The sequence below is a fragment of the Homarus americanus genome, unplaced genomic scaffold (genome assembly GCF_018991925.1).
Source record: "Homarus americanus isolate GMGI-L3 unplaced genomic scaffold, GMGI_Hamer_2.0 scaffold25013, whole genome shotgun sequence".
NCBI lineage: Eukaryota > Metazoa > Arthropoda > Malacostraca > Decapoda > Nephropidae > Homarus > Homarus americanus.
Window position 1 is genome coordinate 5,615,326 of NW_024722158.1, and position 19,745 is coordinate 5,635,070.

Sequence of the window (19,745 nt, forward strand, 5' to 3'; positions counted from 1 at the left end):
GCCATGAGACATGTCTGCTTAGCCTCTACAGTACAAACCAAAACCCCTGTTGAAAAATCCAAAATACAACTGTACTCTTTCACCCTCTTCCACTTTTATTAATATTTACAACAATCATTAAAATAAATTCCTGTATTTTATTATTAAGCCATATTTGTATTTTATGTTGTTTAAGGTATACAAGGATTTGCTCGACTGTGTCCTGGCGATGTGTTCGAGGTGACTCTCAAACATGGTACTCAGAAGTGGAAGTCACGAGGCAGAGTGTGTAAGGACAATACTCAGAACTGGGACAACCAGAGAACCGTCATAAAGGGACTCATCGGGGAAATGGTACGTCTTTATCTTTACCCATTTCCCATTTTTTATTTTGTTTGGGGTGAATCGAGGACAACAACACCACATAAAGGATATTTTATGTTTGTTTATGATCGTTGGAGCTCGGTACAACAAGGACCATAATCAGTAAGATAACATTATTCAAAAGTATAATATTTATTTTACGATAAAAAAATTGGACTTGGCGAGTAAACACGTTGACCTCGTATTTCAGTTGCTGATTAAAGCCGTGGAGGTGCGAGTGTTGGGCAAGACGGTGGTGATCGGCAACAAGGTGTGCGAGACTAAGGACCTCTTCTCACCACATCCTCAACTTATGACAGTCAACCTCAATCCTTCCGGTTCCCTCAAGCTCAATATTGTTATAACCTGGAAGTAGGTGTTTCTGTCTGTCTGTCTTTGTCTTTCAGTATGTCTGCCAAAACCTAGAAGTAAATGCTTGTGTCTGGGTCTTGGAGTCTGTCATCTTTACTCTTAAATAGTGAAAGTGACAACAAAAAGCTGCAACAACAAACTCAAAAATTTATAGTTTCGAATTCGTAAACCATAACCATTCCTCAGTTCTCTCTTGAGTTGATATAAGAGTTTATTTCCTCTTGAGTATAATATTATAAATATTAAGTTATTTCCTTTGATCTCACTAATTATACAAGTAACAAAATTAATGAGATTTAGTTGGAGTTCTTGAGGCTTTTGTTGTGTTTTATCTTGAGAGGTCCTTGGTACACTTAGTCAGGGTGTATGTGGTTCACTGTTTATCAGGCTTGGTAGTAATCATGGAGTATACTGTGACTAGGGATCAAAGGTTTAACATCTCACATTTTACCTGATATTTTACTAGTGATTGGTTCATTAGGGAGAGTACTTGGTAGTAATGAGGGGGTAAGAGATAAGGAAGGCTGAGGGGGTAATAACCGGAGATATTTATTCTTGCCAACAGCCCTCTTGATGGTGTCATTGAGGATAGTCTGGTGAGAACGCCCAGTATGTCTGCCACTTCACCAGGCAACAAGAGGAGAACACCAGTGCTTCACACTCTTAGTTCATCTCCTCCACACACTGTTGGTAGTGTGAGTATAATGTTGATTTATTCTTCATTTTCTTCCTTGTATTAGGTTAGATTTTCTTCCCTTGCTAAGTAAAGTTTTGCTTCCACACTCCTAAAGTCAGTGGATTGTTTTTTGTTTTTTGTTTTTTTTACTTCTTGAATAACAAAATAACAAAATATTGCTACATTTTTGTCTTATATAAAAAAATAAATTAAATACAGTCTACTGTAATAGAAGTTAAGAGTTTCCTAAGAGCAAGTTAAAAGGGTTGTGTGTGTCCCAGCGGCTTATGAGACACCAGACATGTTTTTCATTTGCATTATACAGTTGTATTTTATGAGCTCTGTGGTCTAGCTGTATCTAACGTTAAACCTTGTGTGTTTTCAGGTTCCCTCTGGCAAGGACAGCAGCCTGTCCCCAGAGTGTGATCATGACAGCAGTTTTGGCAGCATGTCCGCCCGTAGCTCAACAGCTGATAGTGCAAGTCCTCTGTCTGAGTACCGCGGTCTACTCTCCTCTCACGCTGCTCTCTCCACCAGGACTGACAGCAACAGCCCCGTCTCTGACTATCAGGGGCTGTCAAGGAGATCTGACAGCCAGGTAAAGGTTTTTCAGATAATTATTGATTTATATAAGAATATCACACTTTTTTATGGTGAGTTAATACAACATTCACCACTTGGCCTGAGGGAAACTAATTTACACCCACAGCACTGCAGGTCACTTAGCTGTGAATGGATACCTAACTGTACTGTAATGGGCAAGTTAAGATGGCAGAATGCAATTGTTTTATTATTGCAAAGTGGAAATTAATTTTGTTTTATTATTATAGCTACCAACATAAATTAAACTGGTGATAAATAAAACAATATTTCAATATTTTCAGGATTCCATATTATTTGATGGACGAGACTCAGCCAGCCCACAATGTGACAACACGGGGAACTTTACATTGGTGCGCAAGAAGGAGAGTCGGGTGGAGCAGTGGGCAAGATACTCACAGGTATGTATCAGAAACTAACACACAACTTGGTATTAAATTTCTTCTGTCTTAAAGCCAATTCGTGTATCTGTCTGTATCTGTCTATGTCCATCTTAGTTTCATTTGTGGAATATAACCCAGAAGTTTCCAAATGCTATATTGTACTGAAAACTTGTATGCAAACTGGTCTAGCGGTAAAGTGCATTATTTTGGTTAAGAAATACAGTAGTCCAGTACAATGCTCTGAATACAATACAGTTTTCATAGCGGAGGATAAACCCGAACAATAAATTAATGTTAATATTTACCTCAACTTTACATCTTAATCTGTATTCGTTTGTTTTTTACGAGTCAAGTTGCTGAAGTATTTCTTGTACCTCCACAGTTCAGCATCTCACAGGGCTCCAACCTTGATATTATGTCAAGGTCTTACTCACACCTGTCATCATACTCAACGGGACTCTCGCCCGCCATGTCTCAGTCTCTGTCCCATCAGTTAGATATGCTGGGTACTGAGCCAGAGTCCTTCAGGTGGGGTGATGGCCAGCACTGGGACGAAACCAACCCACCTCTTACTCTTAAAAAGGTAACCCAACACAACACATCACAACCCAGATGAAGCAGATGATGAAACATTCGATAATTTACTGTAGTGACGTATTTTTCCTATGGTGCACGACTTATGGGACACCCTGTATGATTCTCCTCTACTATTTATTTCAATTAATGAGGTTTATTTCCCCCTAATTGCTACAACACACAAGTGGGAGAGAAATAAAGATAATCAATAGCTTCACAGTGAATGTTTTTTTATGTGTGTGTGTGTGTGTGTGTGTGTGTGCATGTGTGTGTGTGTGTTTGTTTGTTTGTTTTTGTTTGTGTGATAAGACATAACTTGTTTCCCCAGGTTGTTAGTCGTCTGAGAACATGTTTAGAAGATATCCAAGGCCAGTTCCCTCAGCTCCACACCCTAGAGGAAGCCGTCTTGGACCTTGATGACATGTGCAGGGTGAGTGTTGGGTAGTGGACCAGTCGGCTGAGGTTGGTTCACTGCTGTGTCATTTAGGGAATCATGACATCACATCGGCCGCTGGTCACTGAGAGTTACAGTGTTATGGTGGCAAAATCTCTGTTATTGTTCTTTCTTTACACAGTTTGATGTACAGTAATTTTCCTTTATCAGTTGAGAACCACAGCTGTAACATGGTCAAAAATTCCTTGATGTTAAAACAGTATAAAGAAAAACACTGACACTGACTATACTGCTGTAACACTGACTTACTCAACAACCAGCCAACTTCTACAACTTGTAATGGTTGTTAAGGAAACTAACAGTCAACAACTTAGATAAAATGTCAACTTTGCTTTAAAATTTCATCTAAGTGATTATCTTCCGGACTGCAGAAGGTAATTATAGAACTGATACTTAATGTGTGCTGTCATCAAACACCAACGAGGTGAATAATGATAACATGTACTGAGTAATATTGTCTAGCATGTGTGTATGTGTGTTATATGTACAGCACGTTAAAGTATTTTTACCATAATTGCATATCATCACTTAACAGGTCACACAGAGATTCAAAACTACCATCATATTGTAGAAATTCAAGTGTATTTGGGAGATATACAGAATGTTCATATATTAACTGACCCAGTTTAACCTTTAAATGGTGGCCATCATCAGTAGACGTCTTATATTCCTTGTAATCCATTTTTGCACATAACACCAAAAACAATATCACAGCCAATTTGAACCTCTGATGTGAACCCTTCATAGTTTGTACCTTTAGTTTCATGTAATTTGATTTGATCTAAGAAAAAGTTCAGGAACAATGGCCATTAACCCCTGATTTGCTGCCACCAGTAGGTCAGAAATCTTACTTGTTTTATATGATTATTGGGAAGATGAATGTGAGACTATTAAGTGGAATTAGTTTGCTTTTATTTGTACATTATTTTTAGGCTTCGTGTACCTAACTTACTATTATTTTACTCCCTTCATATAAGTCATTGTATGTTTTGATGGCCTTAGCCTAGGCATGGGCAACCCGCGGCCCGTACCATGTGTTTGTGCGGGCCGGAGAGTGATTGAGAAATTCTATTTAATGTGGCCTGTGGTTCAGGTAGATGCAGCCAGTATATGGTGAATAAAGCAATATTTATTAAAAGAATAATCTTCACACACAAGTCGTTACTGTTTCATCACCTTAGAGTAAGTAACTACGAGAACATAACAGTGAAATAAGTATATAGTCAACAATATAAACATTTTAACTTGTGTGAGTTTACGGACCAAGTTCGGCGCGGTCTGTTTGATGGAATAGTTGTTACGTCTATGGCAGTGGGTCACTTGTGAATTACCTAAGGTTGGGTAAGTTCAAGTGGGGTCACAGGCAGTGGTCACACAAGGTTTAACTAATTAAATACTTCCAGAATAACACAGGTATATATATTACTGTATATGTTTTCACAGACTGTTTCACTCTTTTTCTGTTAAATACCAGGAAACATTAACAAATTACAGTACCTACTTTGAAAATTATTTGGGTGGATTTGTTTTATAAATGGAAACAAGACTGATTTTAAACTGAAAATATTGTAAGGTGGACGTGAGGATAAACTGCTTCACTGCCTGTGCTAATGCAATACTGTATTAACATTACTTTTGGGTTAGGTAAGATATAAATTTTGGTAGGTTGACCCGCAGAAAAATACTTAAATAGTAATGCAGCCCATGACAGGAAAGGTTACCCATGCCTGCCTTAGCCTAACCTAACCTCACCTCACCTAACTCACTTTATCATACCTAACGTAACGTAACTTCACGTCACTTCCCCCCCCTTTTTTTTTTTTAACATTCGGGGCAGTAAGTCTGAAGAGGAATTCCGAACATGAGGTTAGTTTAAAGTGGCTCGAGAAATGGAGTCATCAAAGCTGTTATTTGGGTTTGAGAAATTCATTTATTGGGTTACTTAAAAGTGACCCGATGTTCAGGATTCCTCTTCGGACTTGCTGCACCGATTGTTAAAAAAAAATGGGCAATTATCATACCTCCCCAGCCATCATTATCACCATTATCATCATCATTATCATTGTCAAGTTTCACAGATTAATATTCTAGTCTTGTTGTAGTAATTTATATTATTTTGTTGTTGTTGAGTGAAACACCTGAGTATGGCTTGTGGTTTATTATGAGGCTGTTAACTGTATATAATTATTGTATCTTGAACACTAAAAACTGTATAATTTGGCTACATAATTATTCTAACACTTGCTTTGCTTTACTGAAAATTTTTGATTCATCCCTTAACACTGTTCTGAATAATTGGCTTTTTTTTCCTTCTTTTTTTTTTACAAGACTGCTGCTGTTTTCTTCACTACAGCTGCTAATCATCAGCTTTATTTAAACATCTTGTACTTAACCTTACCATACCATGTTGTAGGATTTCCCAGCACATTGTAAGTTCTGTTTTAGAGATACAAAACCATTTTATTTTGTCTTGTATGTCTCTACACTTGTATTTCTTTTAATTGTCACCTTCTTTCAGTAATGTTCCAACACTCTAGTTTTTATTCGTGTCCTGTGTACTGTAGTGCTGTACTGTACATGTAGTATTTAGGAACACATTTCCCTTTTTTGTGGTGCTAAAATTTTTTTGCACAGACCATTATTATGTATGACTGGTGATGTAGACTCCAGTCCTAATAAGCCCTAACCTAACCTAACTTAACCTAACTATTGAATCCAAGTCCTAGTAGACCCCAACCCACTGTAATTTAAACAATCCTAACCACTAGTAATGAATCCCAGTTGTAATAGTCATCATAGGTCGCAGTCATTAATGGTTGGGTTAGGTTAGGTTAGGGCCTAGTAGAAGTGAGGTTTATTCACCCAACAACCAAATAATTCACCATTTCAGCCTCTTATCTCTCCCTGCCTCTGTACCTGACCAGTAATGTCACCCCCATCCTGGAGTCAGTCAGAACCCATTTAAAAAAGTCTACATATTGCAGACCTGTTGCAGTAGGCGTGACAGCAATGCCTCAGAGATCAGCCTCTTGGTTGAGTCAGCACTAGAATGCTTTGATTTCCTGAGTGCAGAATATGATGATGATTTTGATGATGATAATCCTGAAGTGAGTATAAAGTGTAAGATTTATAGTTCTGATAACAAACTATAGACTCACCATTAACGATGTCTCCTATGAGCAAGGCTGGTACTGTACGTGAGGCGGCTTCTACTGTACAGACAACTATCTCGATCAGCTGCAGACATGTCCACTTAGTGCCTCACTGCTAGCTTATTGACCCAGTCTCCCCCCCCCCCTCATAGTGACCACCAGTCTGTCCACTTAGTAACTTCCACTAGTGCCTCACTGCTAGCTTATTGACCCAGTCTCTCCCCCCCCCTCCAATAGTGACAAACAGTCTGTGTGTCTACTTAGTCTTAGTAACTGGTACTAGCACATTACTCAATACCAGTTTACTTGCTTATTGACTCAGTCTTCCTCCCCCTTATAGTGGCCACCAGCCTGTCCACTTAGTAACTACAGGGCCGGCCCCAGCTATGTGCGGTCTGTGTGGCTTCACAGGGCCCCCATCACTTAGGGGGCCTCCTCCTGAATACAATATATTTGTTGTTTAGTAGGATTCATATATCAGTTCTGATGTGTTGTGTTGCACAAGTTTCCATATCTGGTCAATGAGGCGGTGACAGAGGAATGTGAAGAACTTGAGAATTTAAAGGGGTTTAACTCATAAAGTACTTCCAGAACAACACAAAACCCCACCTCGGAAACCCATAGTTGGCGAGTAATTAGCACTGAAAAAAGAATCATTAAAAATTTAAAGCATCATTATGACCACTAATTACCCCACAATTGAATCGTGGACCATAGATTCAGAATTAGCATGCTCGGGGTTTGCACCATCAGAGTTTGAGTAGAATGGTGAGAGGAGAATAACAGAACTAAGAGTGGCATGATATGGTGTACGTGGATTGTTCTCAGGCCGCCCAGAGGTGCAGATAGAGGATGTTATTGTTGTTGATTGCTTGTTTTAGTATAAAGGGGGCCTGGTATGGTTCATTGGGTCTGTTTAGTATGGCGGAGTTCCTGCTTCCGTATCTGCGGTAAAGTATGATGTCGTCACATTGTGGGTATGTGGTTAGGAGTTTTTCTATCTGTTTGTCACTTAATAGTCTCCAGTAGATGTTGAGAGGTGGAATGTTGCTGTGTTCATGTAGGTGTTTGTTTGTGATGAGTGATGTCCAGTGTGTGTGTTGTGTATGAACCTCAGTAATTTATTCTGTATGACTTGTAGTTTCTTGCTGTTGGCTGGTGGTGTTAACTGGAGTGTGTTGGGTGCGTATGTTAACAGGGGGCATATTAGTGCTTTGTATAAGTGTGTTTTGGTTTGTGTTGCTGCATTTCTGAATCTTTGTCTACCTGTGAGTGCATTTTGTGCTATTGCTGCTTTCATGATGTTATGGTGTCGTGATGGGGATGTGGTCAAATGTCACTCCTAGTATCTGTCTGTTTTTATAGGTATTGGTGTTGGGTTGATGACTTTTTGTGCCAGTGTGGGTGAGGGACTGGGTTTGATTGGAGGGTTGTCTAAGGAATGGCAGCCCTCAACCATTATCTTGCACAGGGCCCCTCAGAAGTTAGAGCCGATCCTGATTAATTGATACTACCACCTCACTCACTAACTTATTGACCCAGTCTGTTTCCTGTACCCTTTAATGACAACCAGTCTATCCACTCACTAACTTGTTGACCAGATCCCCCAAATGACTACTACAACATCCATGATTACTTCAGTACTCACATCACCATAGTTCTTTATGGATCTTACATGTATGTTTGTGTCACGGCTTCAACACTTGCTATAGTTTTATAAGTGATCCATTTATACATAATCTCTTTCCATTGTTACTTCATTATCTCAGCTTTGTTTAATTTATTTTTGTGTTGCTGAAGCTTTGCATGTCAGTAATATATAGTAAGAAGTTTGTATTGTAGATAGTACCTTTATATTCCTCGCTTTATATGATGATGAGTTTTGTGTTCTATAATGTAATGTGTCGTAATGCAATGTAACAAATTGTATTAGATGTTTAATTATCTCTTGTTTATCTATTCTGACATTATCAATTTAAGAATCTTTTACCCTGCTTTAAAGTTATTAGTTCATCCACCCTCCCTTGCTTCATCACGGTTCATTATCCTATTTTTATATATAATTCTCACTTAATATCTTTTGTGCTTAACATTGTAAAAATTTTCTTATGATTTATTATCTGTCACCACTGTAATAATTACCTCATTAATAATAACATCACAGCTGCCAGTTTTTGGTTGTGTTGGATGAGACCAGATGTAGGATCTTAATGTGACTGATGCTTCTTTTTCAAGTGTATTTTCTCATACAACTTAATACACCTGTGACTGATCCTTAATGACTTATCTTTTGTAACCTGTAATTTCAATATTGATTCTTCTTGATTTGACTTGATATCTATAGGTAAGGTAGAAGGACTGTTGCTTGTGTTAATGGGTGGCTGGACCAGGGATCACACACAACAACATACTCAAGAGTCATGTTTTTTTAAACCAGACTTTGGAATACTCTAAATTCATGAAAAATATAAACACTTAATTTTCATCGAGTAAAAGATTTGTTATTTCCCGGTCTGATAGAACTGTAGTGATTAGGTGTCACTGTATGTATGTGATCACTGCTGGGAAAGGACCCTCACCCCCCATCTGGTAATACTGCACTGTAGAGGTAGTTCTCTACCTTCGTCTCCAAGCCTATATGTTCTGCCCACTCTCACAGCTGCTGAAGAACACGACAATACATCTCCCTTTGGTTTCAAATTTAGCCCACTAAGTTTTTGAGCTTCACTAAATGTTGTTAAGAGTGTGTGTGCTTATTGCTTCCCTTTTCCTAGCGTCTCTTCTTACTGTTCTAGTCTAAATTTGGTGACTTTCCTGTGCCTCAGATGCCAGGACACTAGACACTGTCAGGTTGTGCTGTGATCATCTATCATGTGGGTTATTGTATTCTTCCTCCGTTTTGTTTGGACACTTTCTTCCCCTGAACTTATGTAATGGTTTCCATCGGTCTCAAGAAATAAAATACACTTTCCAGCACTGCCGCAGTAGAAGAGACAGCAATACCTCGGAAATTAGTCTGTCTGTGGAGTCTGCCCTGGAATGCTTTGATTTTCTCAATGCAGAATGTGATGATGATTTTGATGATGACAATCCTGCAGTGAGTATCTGGCTCCTGAGTTACTCCTTAATACAATGGACATCTAATATTTTTATGAGTCTTTTATTTAATTGCATTGTAAAGTTGATATAGAGTTAAGAGACATAAGATAGTAGTGTGATTAGTAAATATTTATAATACATATATATTTGCCCTCATGAATGAATAACATGGGTATTATGGACCTCCGAACAGGCGTGTGAGGAGAAGAAAAGCAAGGAAGCTGCCGCTGTTCTCGCTGCCTCAACTGTGCCAGACATCTCCCAGCCCTTAGTCACCAGCAACCCACAACTTGACCTCTTCCTCTACACCCACCTCAGACACTCTCTTCAACTCCTGCAGGTACAGTACAGTTGGTGGACACACTGACCAAGGGAAATGGACCAGTTCCTTTCTATTCATTGTTGTTCTTTTTTCACATTTGTTGTAAGTTAGCCAGAGTCAAGAGCAGACACACATACACACACACACACACACACACACACACACACACACACACTTTTCCTTAGTGGTGTTCCTTCTCCACAAGGTCCTCACTCATAACTTGTATCATCAGCTCACACCACGACTTATCTTCTTAGCACCTGGGGTCATTTGGGCCGTTGAGAAGCAAAGAGCGACACTCCCTAAAGCTGCTGGAGGAGGAGGGTCGCCTGGTGGCCGGCATCCTGGCCCACAGACACAACTTTGATAGCCTGAAGCATCAACACATCATCACGGTCCCTCATGTACAGGTGAGGATGATGGTCTGGTCCTGTTCATGTAGATAGATAAATAGATATTTATTCAGCAAATACATCACATTCTTCAGGAACAGTTGAGAATTGAGGGAACAAAAAGATTAAGTTGATGAAATGTTTATAATAAAAGAAGAAGAATGTTTACTGAATTATATAGGTTAAGAGGAAGAGAGTACTGTAGGTAAGAGAGAGTAAGAAGGTTATAATGTTTATGTCATGTGAAGAAATGTTGTGTAAGATCATAAGGAGTTGGTACAGAGGAAGAATGAAGTGTGTGAGTTGGTGAAAATAACGGAGGAAGTTCACCAAAAAATTATAACATTATCTATTATGAAATACTGAAGAAGATTTATGATATATTAATCTTTTTAGTGTGTGTGTGTGTGTATATATATATATATATATATATATATATATATATATATATATATATATATATATATATATATATATATATATATATATATATATATATATATATATATATATATATATATATATATATAATCACCTTCACAGCTGTATATGAAATAAATTAAAAAAATGCCATGATTCTTATTACAGTACGCATGAGTGGATGTAAGTATGTGTGAGGGAAAGGTATTGAGGTAACAAAGAGACATTTGGCTCTGCAGGTTCTGTGGGATTCTGTAGCTGGTGGAGATGACTGGTGTGTGCCGGGCCAGGCGGTAGTCAGCGGCCTCCTCCAAGTTGTGTCGACTCTGGTAGATCCGGCTGTTCCGGGTTTAGCAAGGAGAGGTGTGTGTAATGTTTGATGTTTATATGTTAAAAAAAATAAATAAATTCCAGAGTAATTAGAAGAAGTAATTTTAATATGCAGTACTTATATTTACCATAAAAAGATGTTAGTTTTCACTTTCCCCCAAAATATCGATTTACGTAAAAAATACGCCTGACCTAATACCTTAGTTTTCGGCTCTTGGAGTAAAAAAATAGATTTTGTTTAAATTTCATACAAAGGAGGATTAAGGATCTGGGTTCACAATTTAAAAATTCGAGTGATTAGCATTAGTTAATGACCTTTGAGTTAATTAAAGGTAATTAAAAGTCAATTATGCTGTGTCCGTAAGTTTTAAATCACCTTTCTATACATTTTCTTAAAAATATAGACTAATAGTTATTGATCAGTACTGTATCTCCCTCACTACCATCTCATCTTCTTCCTCTAAGAAACTTCTTCATTCCAGTTTTGGAAGAAATTGTTCGCATGATGACGGATAGTGAAGATTACGATGGGGCGATGATGGTGACAGTCGGACACTTCCTTCACCACTTACATCGTCCTCTTCAACACACTGTTCCTACATTAGCTCAGAGTCTCACCACGGCAGACCTCTTATTATCTGGCAGCCCGGCCAAGTGAGTCTAGTTGTAGGGTTGTATTCCTTACTTATTTTTTGTACTGTTTCTCTCCATTTATGAATTGATTAATATACATAAAAGAAAAATTATGTGATTGGTAAGAACTACAAATTTTCATTGATTATTTTGTTTTGAGATGAGTCGTTGTATAAGTACAATGTGGAATTTGTTTGGTCCCAGAGATGGTGGGTATTTATTATATCTTTTATTAGTTAATACACCTAAAGGAGTTGCCCCCAAGAAAATATTGCTTACAAGAGTTCTGCTGTGAAGTGAACCATGGGACAAGCTTTTGTTAACTGCATCCAAACAGTGTTTATGCACCAAGAGGTAAAAATAAAATAAATATCTTGGGTCAAAAAGTTTAAATTTTGGCAATTATTTGTCCTAATGACTCTTGGAAAGAACTAATTAATTTTCCAACTCTGGTAATGTACTGGTATAATACATTAAGGTTAAGTGAAAGAATGAAGCTCCCTAGGGAAGTGACATATCAAGAGATAGGAAGATAAGGCAGGATGTGTGATATTGGTCAATGTGTAGGATAATCTCTAGTAAATAAATAAAGTTCAAAATATTCTCTCTCATTACTTGAAAATTTTCCAGGTGAAGTACAGTATGTATAATAAAAATATATATTGAGGAAGAAACTTTAATGTTTTTCTTGTAGAGTTGAAGCAGGACTTCATCAGATAAAGGAACCCACAGCTCTTCACATAAAGGTCATTGGACACTTGTTAGCAGGACCATCGGAGCTGCGTCACGTTACTACCAGTTTTGTTAATAGTTTGGCTCATAACAACCAGCTGATGCACATGGTAAGTCAACTTTTGTACAGTACAATGGTGTGGTGTGGTGTGGTGTTTTTGTGGTGTGTGTATTACTAAAAATTCTTCTCCTCAAAATGAAATGATCTCTCTGTTCATTTAGTGTATTACGTATAGGTACTCCTGAGCATGGTGATTTTGAATATGAGGTCCACGATTCGACTGCGGGGTAATTAGTGGTTGTAATTACGCTTGGAAAATTTAATGAAATATTTCAATGCTAATTTATCTCCAATTATGGGTTTCATAAGTGCAATTTTGGTGTTAATGTGTTATAAATAAAGGTTAAAGACGAACGAAAAATAACTTAATTATGTAACCTTTTTTGTTCTGTGTCACAGTTACATTACTAGACTCATAATACTTGACAGTATCTATTGTATAATGTCATTTACAATGTCATTGCTTAGCTTAGCATTTTTTCACAGCCTCTGTTTGTACAATATAACAGTAAATAACTATGTTTCATTTTATGTTATTATTCTTACCCAAAGAGGAGATGAGAATACTTTAGTAAGTTTTCTTTATTTTTTCATTCTTTCAACATCTTCCCATTAAATTGTATGGCAGAGTGACTGAGTCAGGTACTAATACACACACTGGCTCTTCCTCCAATTACAAGTATTGTAACAACACATTTAAAAATAATAGTACAATACAGTACTGTAATGGTAAGTGTTTACATATGAGAAGTTGGTAGAAGATGGCACATAAGGAATAAGAGATGCAACTTATTTATACAGGGTGTTGGGGTTGACTAGGGTTAGAAAATAAGAGACTTGTAAAAACAATTAATGAATCAATTCTTTTATTTCCTAATCCTCACTAACCCTGTTTTGTTCCATTTTATACACAGTACCCTGTTCAATACTGTACATTTAATATCCCTAAATAAGATAACTCATCTCACACAAGTACAAATATTGTACAAAATAATTATACTGTATTTTGTAATTTATAGGTTAAAATATTTATCACTTAAAAATATTACAGATTGTAGATCTGTGTCTACTTCTATTAGAGTCTAATCGTACAAGTGATAGAGAGGCTGCGTGTGTGTTACTGGGGGTGCTGGCCCCCATCGTTCCTGTTAATACTGAACATAAGACGGACAACCACAAACCAATTCTCGGTAAAAGCTCAAACAAATCGAAGAAACGTACCTCCCCGGCTCCCCGCGAAGGAACAACTGAATGGCCGCGCCCTATAGAAGTCCTCTCTTATCTCCAACAAAATGATTCCAGCGGAGAGGTTCGGGAAGCCGCCAGGCGCTCGCTGTTAAGTCTGGGTGCCGAGGGCCAGACGGCACTGCATCAGGTCCAGCTCTCATCTCATGGTTTTCAGGGAGTTGATATGAAAGAGAGAACAAAGTTGTAAAGGATAATGAAACGTTTATTTGGAGGGAAGAATTAAGGATGGGATGACATGGAAAACTATTGCTAATGAATAAAAAAAAATGCTTTTAGCAAACATTTCCTTCATTGATATAATTCAGGATGAATATTAAGTTTCATTATACTAAAGCAAAGATATTATAAGACTAATGCAAGTATTTGATGTTCTGTGTAACTACTTTACTCAATTCTTATTTTTCATATTTTTATTTACTTCTTCATTGCATAATAGAGTACAGTATCTTCATTGTCCTGTATTTTACTGATTATTCCCGATGTAATGAAAGAATGGTATAAAATATTTTGTTTGTGTAACAGTTCACGGATAAAGTGTAGCCATAGCAGCAGCTACACGCCCACACCTCCATCATCCAGGCTTATGCAGGGGAGAGTCATTATATTACTACATATTCTCGGTGATCCTCGGACAGCTAACCGGCACGACGAACATATGTTAAACTGAGAATATTAGTCATAATACAGATCAGTCTAGACCACAATACTTAACTCCTAATTCTTATGATAAACCCAGGGTATATATAATAAACTGAATAATGGAATAAATCACATTTCTGGGTACAGTACAGTACTGTACTGTACTGTACTGTGGGCCTGAGTGATGGGGTGGTGGGTGTACTTGTGCTACGTGTGCTCTCTAGCATATACATGTGCTCAATTTCTTCGTCCCAGTGAGCTATGCACCTCGTCCCAGTACCACATAACCCTTCTTGGTGTTATCAAGGTGTATTAAGGGTCACCATATACCCCAGGCCATTTTGTACAGTGCATGTATAAATCTGGTAATATCATTTATCAAGTTTTTATATGTGAATTATAATTTCCAACAGACTTGTCTAGTCCTATAATGTATAAGTACATTTTTATCTGATTTTAAATATTTTAATAATCTTGCTTATATACAAGTTTTCAATCGACTGAAATATTATATAATAACGTTGCTACTGAAGCTTGTGATACGTTAAAAGAGAGACATTAGAATAAATATCAGATTCAAAGTAAATTTTCTACCTTTCATGAGTATTACAGGTCTTGCTTTTAACTGATCTATGTTTGATTGTGCTTACTACGGTGTCCATAGTTATATACGTTACAAAGTTAGCAACCTTGTTGTCCTTGTACATAATGTATGTTGAAAACTGTATTTGTTCACTTGTAAATTACTCTCCTTGAATATGTGTGGATATATTGTACACAGTCACTTTATCTCTTAAAATAAAAGAAACCAAGAAATTTATTTTAATTTACTATAAACCTTCGTGATTTCACTGTTTGATCTGCACTCTGCTTTTGTTATTTTACAGCACCCAAACATATGTCACAAACAAAGTAAAGCTGCTTCCTTTCGGTCCACTGCAGTAATTGTAAAAATTATGCAAAATAAAGGTAAGGCAAACATGTGTGTATTGTGTAATTTTTATTATAGTGTAACATAATAAAGTTACAGGAAGACATCCCCATAGTAAAGGGGTTAGGGAGCACAGTTTACATTTCACTCAATGCTAATTACTCGCCAATTATGGGTTTCTGAGAGCATTTTTTTGTGTTATTCTGGAAGTACTAAATTAGTTAAACCCATTAAATACCATGTTTTAGTGAAAAGGGTTTGGGTGGTGGGTGTCTCGGCCATAAATCACGATTTCTGTAATTTTGTTCAAATTCTCAGTACAAAAAAATCTGACTATACAAGATATTTCTCCTTTTCACGGTATCAAACAATAGAATGGCTGAGTGGTTGTGAAGGTTCCATCTAAGATTTACTGTGTGGTGTGACAAGTAAATGTGGACATTCTGATCTCAATCATTTATCAAAGCTCAACAGAAGCATAAAAGATCTCAATTACATGTTCAGTTAGGTAGTAGGTAGCAGGCAGCTATCAAACAGGGAGGTACTACCACCTGGGAAGATATTGGAAACATAATGTGTTGTCTAATGGTAGACCCTGCTGCCACATGGCATCACATATATTGTGACCAAGTCCCAGGTTGCTGATCTGACTTTCTGCCTCATTTACACACAATTGCAGGGTCTCAATTGTTTCTCTTACTATGACAACACAACATATATATTGCTTCTCACTCTTAATTTGCTTTATTTTTTCCATTTCTGTATTTGTTTATGGTGCAGTTTATTTTATTTTTGGCCCCCCAGGCCCCAATGTAGGTCAGTGACTTGTGCCTGGGAGGGCTAATTCCCCTCAAAAAGTCTTTCTTTGCTCTGAAAATCTTTGGTAAACAAAGAATTGATGCACTAATTGACAGTCAACAGAAAGCTGAAGTATGCCGACACAATGTGCAGGTAAAAAAGAAAAGAGAAATTCTGAAACGAATTATTGATGCAGTAAATTACCTGGTAAGACAAGAGGTTCCACTGTTTTTCAGCAAATACAGGTATAGTAATTATTTCAAAATTATGATTCTCTTTCAAGGATCTTCACTAAACACATACCTGTAGCCCGGGGGAGTTAACCTGGCTAAAGTCACATTTCCTTTATTTCTTCCTTAATATAATCACTCAACTTTGATTAATGAAAATACAAACTCACACTGCTAGACTTAATTCACACTGCTAGACTTAACTCACACTGCTAGACTAAACTCACACTGCTAGACTAAACTCACACTGCTAGACTAAACTCACACTGCTAGACATCTTTCCAGCTTCCCCCAAAATAACTACACATACTGTCCTGTGGTCTGGTGGCAGCGACCCTAAGTTAAGAAGTAAACCCTAGTATTAAGTGATCAATTAAAGGGTAGTATAACTGTATACACTTTATTTTTGGCCATGATGTGCCCCAAACATAAATATCTTACAGAATGTGATAGCCCAAGCGGCTAACGAGCCGTTCAGTGGTGAAGAGGATATACAGGGTAGTAAAATAGTATTTAAACTATTGCAGAATATTTTATTTTATTACAACCCCAATATTGTAGAACATGTGTACAACAGAACATGATAGTGGGAGGTACTCAAACACCATTCCCATGTGTGTCTCGGGCCAACGTGAGTACTCAGAGGTACTCACACCCTTCTCATATGTCTTAGCCAACAGGACCTGAACCCAGGATGTTATATTGTGAGGTCCTCATCATTCAAGAGCTATTAATTATTAATAAGATAATAGGTATTTAATCATAATTAAGTTTATATATTATATTTAATTATTTTTTAAGCGTTATTGTTCAATAATTGTTTAGTTTGAGAGTAATAATTATTATTACTATTCTTCTTTAGTTATATAGATAATATGGGGATTTATTATGTCATTATAACTTATATATAGTATTATAATATTAATAAATTATTAATAAATAGACTTGAAATAACCAAAGGAAAAATATTTTATTTTATTTTGGTGGATTTGTAAATGTTACCAAATTGTTTGGTTCTCTAGAAACTGGCTTAAGTTTAGTATAATAATATATTACTATTAGGTGGCATTTTTTCAATAATTTTATATTATAATAAAAGTAAAATTTAATTATGTGATATAATCTTATTATTAAAATGCTTTTATTATCGTAATAATAATGAAAACTTGTAATTACTGAAAGATAAGAGAGAGAATCGGACAAGGTGTAGCAGGTCGACAACAACCATCATGGTCGTGTTGTGTATATTGGTTAATTTTGAGTTAAAAATTAATTTGTGGGCCTTCCTCCCTCCCTCGTGGTAAGTCAACATTATGTATGTATATATGGCCGTGTTAAGTAGACATAGTACAGTAATTAACACAAAGCTGATCACTTTAGTTACCGTATTATATAGTACTGGTATAATTGTTCTCACTTTATCGTCCTGTTCTCACTTTTATGTTAATGTTTTAAAAAGATGTTAATTTGCTCCTGAAATGAAGGTCATATTTGAGTAAAATGAACGATAAAATGACCAAATAAATTATTTATGTATCAAGACCTGAGGACAGCCAGTGGACGAATATTTACCCAAGAATATTTGATATATGTTAATACTGTACTGGTATATCTTATGGTTATTATTGATGACTGACCCGTGACCGATATTTCATTGGAAACGATTATAAAAACGCCGCAATTTCACTGTTATACTGTGGACACTGTTGTAGTTTGTACAAATGTGTTAAAAGTGGTTATTTCTAAAGTAAACTTAACCTAACCTCCCCATGTTTTTTATAGTAAATATATGCTTTATTTGTTACAGATGTTACAACAAAACTTTGGGAAATTGAACTGCTCTATAACAGCTGAAAATTATAACTGGAGCATGGAACAAGAGCTCCCACCAGCACTATCACCACAGCCACCACCACTACTAGCATCACCACCACCTATTGCAAGGTAAACAATAGGAACAGCTCTCATAGCCTATGCAGGAAATCTTTGTGCTCGTCAAACTCTTAAGACAAGTTGTTGTAACTGTGCTGCTGTTAGTCATTTGTCTGTCTGTCTGTCTTCCTTTTTTATATCTTTCTATCTGTTTAACAGTCAGTGGTTCCCAGCCTGTTGACCATGGGGGTAATTTAAACAGTGTGAGTTCATAATAAAACTAAACAAGGCTTGACCCTCCGAGCAGAGTGCCAGAGTTTAAACCAGTGATCAGCAACCCTTATATTTGTGGCCGGCATTATAGCATCCAAAATACAGCTCCTCCCCCACTTACGACTGGGTTAGGGACCCAAATCCAGGTCGTAAGTCGAAAATGCTTAAATAATACATAGAAAATCTAAAATGGGTGTCTCTTTTTCTTCTCAGCACCACAAAACTCTCACTTTTAAGCTTGCCAGTCATTTTAAAGCGAATTACAAATGAAAATTTTGTCAGTACACAGCGCAATCACTGACGTTGGGACTCGGAATATACGTAAGTTGACAAATTTTGGTACGACTGAGGCGGTCGTATGTCCGGGTGGTCGTAAGTCGGGGAGGAGCAATTGTTCACATACACTATACATGACTTGGAATCTTTTATTGTGTGGCAGTTCTATTTTATGTAGCTACTGGTACTGTATATACCTCAAGTAATAATAAAATATATCCAACTACTCATTCCAGTGGCGTTTAATTTGTTTCATCGAAGAACAATTTAGACTGGGGCAACTGAAGTTATCATATCTTGTATGGGGGTCACAGAATGGAAGAGGTTGGGAACCACTGATCTAACTGCTTATGTATGTTTGTGTGTCTGTCTTTCTGTGCCTCTCAGTATATCTATCAATTTATCTATCTATTATCTACCAATATCTATCTATCAATACCTATCTCAGTTCAGTTTTATCTATATTTGTCAATCTATTTATCAATACAAGTATTTGTCAGTCTGTCAATCTATGTACTGTATGTCTATCCATATGGCTTACCAATATCTGTCAGTATCTAATTATTATTTAGAGAATGTATATAAAGGTGATTTAAAACTTGCAGGTACAGCGTAATTTACTTTTGAAATATTCTAAATATCTTTAATTATTCCAAAGGTCATTAATTAACACTAATTACCTAAATTTTTAAACTGTGAACCCAGATCCTTAATCAACATGTAAAGTTGTACCTTTGTGTTGTATTATATTTTCTTTATTTATAAGCCATATCATTTATATAGAGTTTACTAAGTGTTAAAAAAAATATTCTGAGACATGAATTTGCTAGGTCAGTCTGTAGCACTGTGTATTGTAGGATTTGTAGAGATTTTGAACTAGGAAATGAACCTATTTAATCCCCTCTCAATCATGAGTGCGGATAACTGATTCTAC

At 36.8% G+C, this 19,745-nt stretch overlaps 1 protein-coding gene across 1 annotated transcript in view; it reads left to right on the forward strand.

Annotated features, from left to right (window-relative positions):
* The window catches only part of LOC121862157 (rho family-interacting cell polarization regulator 2-like), a 79,863-nt gene extending 64,616 nt beyond the window's left edge, over positions 1-15,247 (forward strand). Inside the window, exons 8-22 of the mRNA XM_042360230.1 lie at positions 176-333; positions 554-714; positions 1,280-1,409; positions 1,776-1,988; positions 2,275-2,391; positions 2,756-2,956; positions 3,278-3,379; positions 6,388-6,510; positions 9,530-9,652; positions 9,848-9,994; positions 10,234-10,386; positions 11,028-11,151; positions 11,601-11,772; positions 12,446-12,593; positions 13,596-15,247. Of these exons, the coding sequence (XP_042216164.1) occupies positions 176-333; positions 554-714; positions 1,280-1,409; positions 1,776-1,988; positions 2,275-2,391; positions 2,756-2,956; positions 3,278-3,379; positions 6,388-6,510; positions 9,530-9,652; positions 9,848-9,994; positions 10,234-10,386; positions 11,028-11,151; positions 11,601-11,772; positions 12,446-12,593; positions 13,596-13,979 (2,456 nt within the window). The 3' untranslated portion in view covers positions 13,980-15,247. The remainder of the gene's footprint in view (positions 1-175; positions 334-553; positions 715-1,279; positions 1,410-1,775; positions 1,989-2,274; positions 2,392-2,755; positions 2,957-3,277; positions 3,380-6,387; positions 6,511-9,529; positions 9,653-9,847; positions 9,995-10,233; positions 10,387-11,027; positions 11,152-11,600; positions 11,773-12,445; positions 12,594-13,595) is intronic.
* The last annotated feature ends 4,498 nt before the right edge of the window (positions 15,248-19,745 follow it).